Below are 7,793 nucleotides of genomic sequence, written 5' to 3'. Positions count from 1 at the left end.
CCAGCGGCATTCCACCCGTTACCTAGCAACCCCAGCGACATTCCACCCGCTACCTAGCAGCTCCAGCGGCATTCCACCCGTTACCTAGCAACCCAAGCAGAGTTCCATCACGTTTGGTCAGTTGGTTTCATCGCTGTATAAAAAGTGTTTTGATGTCTTGCCTTTCAGAAGCCACTTGCTGTATTCTTGTTAGTTGTGCAGGAGGCTCCACTTCTGCTTTTCAACTGTGTAATTGTGCATCAATTTGTAGCCATTTTCACTTGTGAGTGTAAACATTGAGTTGGCGGGGTGAGGTGGGCGTTGCCAGCAACAACTTATTTGGATTTAAAGTGACAAGAGGCCCTAAAACAAAATGGGCAAACTGAGCAGACTAAAAACTCATTATCTAAGAATGATTTTGTGCAAAAAAATGTAACTAGCATGTTTTTTGTTGCCCATAGAGCTATCCTAACCTGTGTGAGAAAGAAAAATAGGTCACCTTTAATGTTCACTATTTTTCCTAATGCAAAAGTAAAAATTTAGATTCTAGTACTTATTTTTTTTATATATATATATATAAAAGTTATTCTAAATATCACCAAAACTTAAAGAAATAGATATAATCAACCAGTTTACATGCGAGTAAATAACAATAATTGGTACAAAAATCTTTCATTTGATAAAATTTCTACATTTGTAATTATTTTTGTCTTCATTTGTCACTTGATAACTTTTGCGCCCCCCATCCTCAGATTGTGGTGTCCCTGGTGAACGGCCGGCCCGGGGCCTTGAATTTCTCCTATTCGCCAGTGCTGAGGGATTTCACCAAGGCCACCAACATCCGGCTCCGCTTCCTGAGGACGAACACGCTGCTGGGTCACCTGATGGGAAAGGCGCTGCGCGACCCCACCGTGACCCGCAGGGTGAGGCAACAGGTCTCAGTAGGAACAGGGTAAGAGGGGGTTTATTAATAAAACAAGTTGCTGATAACTCCCTGTGTGCTGCTGATTTCCTGCAGTACTACTACAGTATCAAAGACATCAGCATCGGAGGAAGGTGTGTGTGTAACGGACACGCTGAGGCCTGCAACGCCAACGACCCCAGCGACCCTTACAAGTAAGAATCTGATTTCTCAAACCGGAAGGTTTTATTGATCAGGAATGTATCTGACACTCTGGGAACTTTAGTTTAGCAGGCCAGACTGTTAATGCATGGCAGAACAGTTGGAAATAGATTGAAGTTTTGGTGTTTGAAGTACAAGATGGCCGCCTTGCTTAGGTTTGAATTGTTGCATTGGGATGAATGAAACTGACAGAGAAATGTCATGTTAATACATGAGAGAAAAACTGATGTCTCATCATGCTTGTAGGAACCAGCCACCTTAAATAAACTGACACTGGGACTCAATTCAAACCTTTCATTTTAATCGCCGCTCAGTGCAGTCAAACCCCCTACAGTTATTCTACTGAATCAACACTAAGCTGAATCAACACTAACTAAATGAAAAACATTAAAAATCAAAACCACTACTGGAGGGACTGATATAATCAAGTACTACAGGATCTGTAAAGAAAAAGACATTTCGACAAAATAAGCCTCAGTTTCAATTCAAAAACCCTTTTTGCTTCCAAGTTATTGGAAAAAATACACATGAGCTCAACAAGGTTGACATTTATTATTTTTAATCTGTTTCTCAGGTTATTTAGGAACTCCTCATAGAAATATGGACTGTGGACGCTGACATTAGCGTTAGCATCTCTGCTGCTGCTACGTTTAGCATTGAGATGCTATTTTATGCTTGAATAGCTCTGATAGGCTAACTCCATTTAGCACAACTTGAACACAACAATAGTCTGTTCAGGTGTCCGTAAGATCGTTTCTTGTAGTAGAAATTAACAAGAAGTGGCTTCGTTGTCCATCTCTGTTAGCGGTTGTGGCTTGTGCGTCAAATTTACAGACGTACCAGAAACATGAAACAAAAGTTCTAGCTGGAACCTTTGTGTAGTTAGTTAATCAAAATTAGTGAGTTAAAGTCCAAAACCCAAAATAAGCTAATAAATCAGGGTAATTTATTTTTCACTTTTTGCCAAGCATAGTGGTGGATGTGTGATGATACGGGCCTGTTTGGCACCAAACTATGAACTGCTGTGGATACCAAAGTATTGGAGAGTGAAGCAGGAAACTTGACCCAGGTTGTGTGTTTAACAGTGACTTAATAGAGGTAAAAAGAAAAAAAGAAATGAGAATGAAGATGTTGCTGTGGCCCAGTCAAAGACCAAATTTCACCTCAACAGAGCAGCGTTTAAAGCATGTTGGAAGGCAGATTGAACTCAGTAAGGCCATAAAGCAAACCGGTAAAGATGTTTCTACTAATAGAGTTTTTTAGTTTAACTTAAATAAATAGTAAAGCAGTTTTACATCTGAAAAGTTGAAAGATGTTGAAACGGCGCCTGCTTCCATCCCTCATGACTCTGAATCACTCTGAAAGGTGGAATCTTTGTGTTTTTTCCTTAATTGTGAAAAAAGTCTTATTAAAATGTTTGATTGATGTTGTCATTGTGGCACAAAGAGAGTTGCTGGTTTGAAACCTCCAAGCTACGAATCTGAAGGGAATCATTTGGTTTCACTTTGTGGCTGCAGCTCCGTCTGGCTGCGCTTAAAAACCTGCAGACTTGTGATGCAAATGAGACCTGGGAGTTATTACCGCGTGAAAGCCTGCAGGTGTACGGACGGTTAGTTATCGGGGAGATTCTTCAGATCCATCCGAGGAGCTTAATCATCAGGCATGAGATGCTGCCAGAGGAGGCGTTAGAAGACATGTTTATGTTTTACATCACTAAAGTTTTCACATTTTGTCACGTTTGAAACAAAAGCTCCAGTGTGTTTTGGTTTTATAAACCAAAGAGGTTGTAATTATGAAGTAAAAGGAAAGTCCACGTTTTTTTAAAACACTTTTAGAAAGACGAATCACCCAAAAGCATTTATTTTCAGCCCACTTTACTCTGATACCGGTTAATAAATACGAGTTCAACTCCAGCTTTGTATAATTAAGGATATTTTCACAGCTGAAAGTTTGATTGGGAACCAAAACTGCAACATTTCTGCGTCAAAAAACCAAATGCTTAAAAAAAATCCTGTTCCTCTCCTCGCCTGTGGGGGCGCTGCACCAAGGACTTCTGAAGGAAACGCTGAGTGCAACCAAATGAAAACAAAAATGGATTTTAGCGGTTGTCGGATTTCTTTTTTGTCTTTGGCTAAAGACCACAAGTCATTTCTCCCGCTAGCACTAGGCTAGCTCATTTGTTTTGGTTGAATTTACCCAGAATTCCCTGTGCTGTCGTCCACTTCCTGCTTTTGGAGCGGTCTCCGGTCTGCTTGATGTTCACATACATTCAAACCAAACCAGAGTTCACTTCAACCAAACCAAGATCGAAGTTTGTTGGCAAATCATAAGATTGTATTGAATAAAAGCACGCCACACTTTTCAGATCATACAGCGTTGCTGGTTGTTACCAGACAGAATTTGCTAATGTATTTAATTCTTCTAATGGACACAGAAAGTAAAATAAGTCAGAGGAATATTTAGAAAAATGTTTTGTTTCATGCAGGAGATGAGCTGAGTTTGTGCCGCAGCCTGAATGAAGCTCGTTTCTGTCCAGGCAGGATGGAGCTTGTTTTAACGCATGGAGCACATGTGTGGAAATAAGCGGCGGAGGGAAACCTTTCATTATCTTAACAGCATGTTGGTAAAGAAGTGTTGTGAATATAAACTACAGGGTTTATTTTCTCACTAGTCAGTCTCAGGTGCTGCAGAAGAGCTATTATTACTCAGTCAAATCTGTCTGCTTGTTTCCCATCTGCGTTCTTTTTTGAATTGTTTTCATGTACAAACGTGCAGCTCTGCTTCACACTTTCTGCTCTCCCTGCACTCAGCCATGCATGTGTGAAGACCCACTCTTGCTCAGGCTTGCTGGAAGCCTCGGCAGACGGTCTGCTGGTGCAGAGTGGGATGGACGGGGTCTCAGATCGCTCTGCAGGATCCGCAGGAGAGGAGTGAAGTCAGAGGAAGGAGACGGAGAACAAGCTGACATGATAAACTGTTGGGTTAAATCTGCTTTGACTGTTAGATTAAAGGAGCTCAGACACTTTCCTTCACATAATAATTGGGATGCGATGAGCTTCACTGACATAATAGTGGATATGAGTCGCAGCTGGGCAAGAAAAGCTGGACATGGTTCGAATTTGGGCAACAAAAAAAGAAATTTTTGGTGCCATTTTTCTGAAGGCACGTTTTTGCCGGCTTAAAAAAATCCCCTGCAGCACTGAGGCTTTGAACAGGAAGCAGCAGAAACAATATTTTGAATCTGGGTGCATTGGTGCTGGTGCACCGCCTGCAGCTCTGCATGCATGTTTGTGCTGATAACACATCCATGCATTGTGTTCAAAGCTCCTTTCACAACATTTCACCGCTCTTTCTGTTCAGTTTGTCCTTTCAGGTTTAAAGGATAAAAATCTCACCAACTTTTACAAACAAAGATGGATTCTGTCTTTCCAGTTCTTTGATATTCATGTTTACATCTGTTTTTCTAACTCGGATCCCTTTCAGATGCAGACATCCGTCACAGGAATGGAGTTACACTCATTTCAAAAATACTTATAAAAATACTGATCCCGTAGATGAATTAAATGTTGAAACTCGTTAAGATTTTCCTGCTTCATTCGCTCACAGTTCATGAGTTCTGACCCAGAAACAAACCGATCTTGTGTTTAAAGTGATGTTGAAGTCATGCGTCTGCTTTCTAAATGAAATTTAAACAATTATCACGGCCACCGGAGGGAGTATAATGATGTAACTGGAGTGGTATTCTAGTATTTTAAACATTTGGAGAAGCAGAAGGGGCATGAGGGTCTGTGGACGCACAGCAGCCTGGCAGGAGTTTGACTGATGGAAACCCAGAACGAGGAATTCAGATAAATCTCTTCTGTTGGGTTTGAAGATTTGTTCAGAGGAGGAACGAGACGAGTCGATCTTATCTGAGCTCTTCTCGTCAGTCTCAGGCTGTGATTTTAGGTAGTAAATGAAATGAATGTCTGTCAGAGGCTGAGGGAGCCTGATCTGCAGGAAGGTTTAAGATTCACTGAGGAAAAGTAGATGGAGGGAAAATGGAACACAAATCTGGTGGTTTTTGCCCAAATGCGACTCATTTCTATTTAGTTTTGTCCAAAAGTGAATCGTATCAGGGTTTTTTTGCCCAATTTACAGCATTTATTTTTATTTTAGGCAATTATATCCGCTTTTTTTTTTTGTCAGCAAAAGTTTCGCCTAGAAAATTTCACAACGGTGTCTCCACATCCAGCAGTAACCAGGTGACTGCTTGTCATGTGATCAAAGGAGCGTAATTTGATTGGCTGAAAGTCGATCGACTTGATCTAGAGCAGTGGTTCTTAATCTTTTTGAGGTACCGAACCCCCCAGTTTCATATGCGCATTCACCGAACCCTTCTGTAGTGATAAATAAAATATGATTCCCCCCACCCCAAATTCAAGATATAGGGATGACCCAGCTAGACTCTAGTTGGGTCACTCCATGATCACTAAGTCTTCTTAAAGGTAGAGTCTCTGAGTTCTTCAAAATATAGTCAGTGTTTTCAGCACAGTTGAGCTGATTGTCCAGGAACGACCCAAGGTATTTARAATGTGCCACAGTTTCAACAGGTTGGCCATCGAGAGAAACTGGAACCACTTTAAGGTCTTTAGATCATTTAATTAGCTCTACATTCTTAAGAGAATAAAAATTTTATAATAAATAACAAAGACTTTGCTGTATTCTGATTTAGTAATGTAGTTATATTAGCTGTGTTGCCACCCCCACGCCACTAGAGGCAGTAGCAACCCCGAAAAGATGCGACTAAGGAGCAGATTTAGAAGTTCACTGAAAGCTACAGAATTTGGTAAAAACTGAGATTTGCTGAAGTAAATAAAGACACAAGTTCAAATCCATGCTGAGAGTGGAGCTCCTTCAATCAGGGCTCCTCCGCAGCTCTGATTGGCTCAGCAATGTAACGTGATCCTCTGATTGGCTAAGCAATGTAACGTGATCTTCTGATTGGCTGAGCAATGTAACGTGATCCTCTGATTGGCTGAGCAATGTAACGTGATCCTCTGATTGGCTAAGCAATGTAACGTGATCCTCTGANAATGTAACGTGATCCTCTGATTGGCTGAGCAATGTAACGTGATCCTCTGATTGGCTAAGCAATGTAACGTGATCCTCTGATTGGCTAAGCAATGTGACGTGATCCTCTGCAGCAGATACCTCCGCGGCAGAGGCTCCGCCGAACCCCTGAGACCAACTCATCGAACCCCTGGGGTTCGATCGAACCCAGGTTAAGAACCACTGATCTAGAGTCTGTTGCTTGAGCTCAGGTCACCACAAGGCCACCACAAGGTCACCACAAGGTCACCACATTTGTAAACATTTGTCCTGCTTGGAGTTTTGTTCTTGGTGAAGAAGATAAAAAAGTCTTTCTGTCTCTTTCCCTGCTGTGTTTTGACCACACTCTGCGGGCGGCGGGGTCACTGACTAACCCGATTAGAGGGTGAAGGAAACGGGGAAGCTGCTGGTCCCCGGAAGCTTCCCCTTCCTGTAGAAACAGCTTCCTGTTTCTACAGGAAGCGTTAAACATCAGAACCTCCTCAACCCTAACAGGGAAACTCCCGGTAGAGCTGAGAGTTTATCGTTTTTCTCCTGATCCTGTTGGTTTCGTTGTTTCACAGGTTGCAGTGCGACTGTCAGCACAACACCTGCGGCGTTTCCTGTGACCACTGTTGCCCCGGGTACAACCAGTTACCGTGGAAACCTGCGACGACCTACAGCGCTAATGAATGCGAACGTGAGTGGGGCCCGACACGGTGCACACACACACGCACACACACGCGCACACACGCACACACACACACACACACACACACACACGGTGTGATCGCTGAAGCCTGAACTGGAATGTTTCATGTGTTGGTTCAACAGAATGAGTTGGCTTTAATTTAATGACTCTCAGCAGAAACGGGTTGGGGAGGGGAACCACATTTGGATGTGCTGATGGAAATGTCATTCTGGTTACATTTATATTCTCAGAATGGATATTTTCTTTCCTCCTGTGAATATTAAAAATTGGACATAAGACAAGCTTGGAGAAAAATAAAAACATTAAGCAGAACAACTCATCTTTCTAGATTTAGAAAAACATAAATCAGTTTCAGTACAAAACCGTCTTACCTGTCTGGCACGGTGGTGGAGGAGTGATGGTACTGGCTCTTATAATGCAATAAAAACAGAGTTACATCCACCTGGATTTTAAAGGGCAACATTTGCTAATCTTTTCTCTTTTAAATAAGTTTTTTTTTTATCTAATGTTGAGTTTCTAGCATCCTTGTGGTTTAGAGGTGTTGCGGTTGCAGCTTAGACTTTTCAGTTTCGTCACGCTGCTTTAAAAAAACTCCAATGTTTACTGACTCAGATTAAAGAATTAATCGGATTAAATGTGATTACTGGAAATAATCTTGGTTTATATGTAAATTTGTCTGTTTATTCTTTATTATCCTGTATATTTGGACATAATTGTGGTATTACATGTAAATTCATCCACCACTACATTTTTCCCAGTATTCTGTTGGTATTAAAGGTTGGTTTCATTGGTTTCATTGGTTTAGTTGGTTTAGTTGGTTTATTGGTTTCATTGGTTTCATTGGTTTAGTTGGTTTAGTTGGTTTAGTTGGTTTATTGGTTTCATTGGTTTTGTTGGTTTCTTTGGCTT

General features: G+C 41.4%; 1 protein-coding gene across 1 annotated transcript in view; it reads left to right on the top strand.

Moving 5' to 3' along the window:
* lama5 (laminin, alpha 5) overlaps window positions 1-7,793 on the top strand; it is a gene marked incomplete at its 3' end in the record, with an annotated part of 95,597 nt that overhangs the window by 31,442 nt on the left and 56,362 nt on the right. The window contains exons 5-7 of the mRNA XM_017309445.1: window positions 732-902; window positions 998-1,095; window positions 6,757-6,872. Of these exons, the coding sequence (XP_017164934.1) occupies window positions 732-902; window positions 998-1,095; window positions 6,757-6,872 (385 nt within the window). The remainder of the gene's footprint in view (window positions 1-731; window positions 903-997; window positions 1,096-6,756; window positions 6,873-7,793) is intronic.

Source organism: Poecilia reticulata, linkage group LG2, assembly GCF_000633615.1.
Source record: "Poecilia reticulata strain Guanapo linkage group LG2, Guppy_female_1.0+MT, whole genome shotgun sequence".
Taxonomy (NCBI): domain Eukaryota; kingdom Metazoa; phylum Chordata; class Actinopteri; order Cyprinodontiformes; family Poeciliidae; genus Poecilia; species Poecilia reticulata.
The sequence above is the reverse complement of the archived record's forward strand: the minus strand, read 5'-3'. Positions and strand labels throughout refer to the sequence as shown.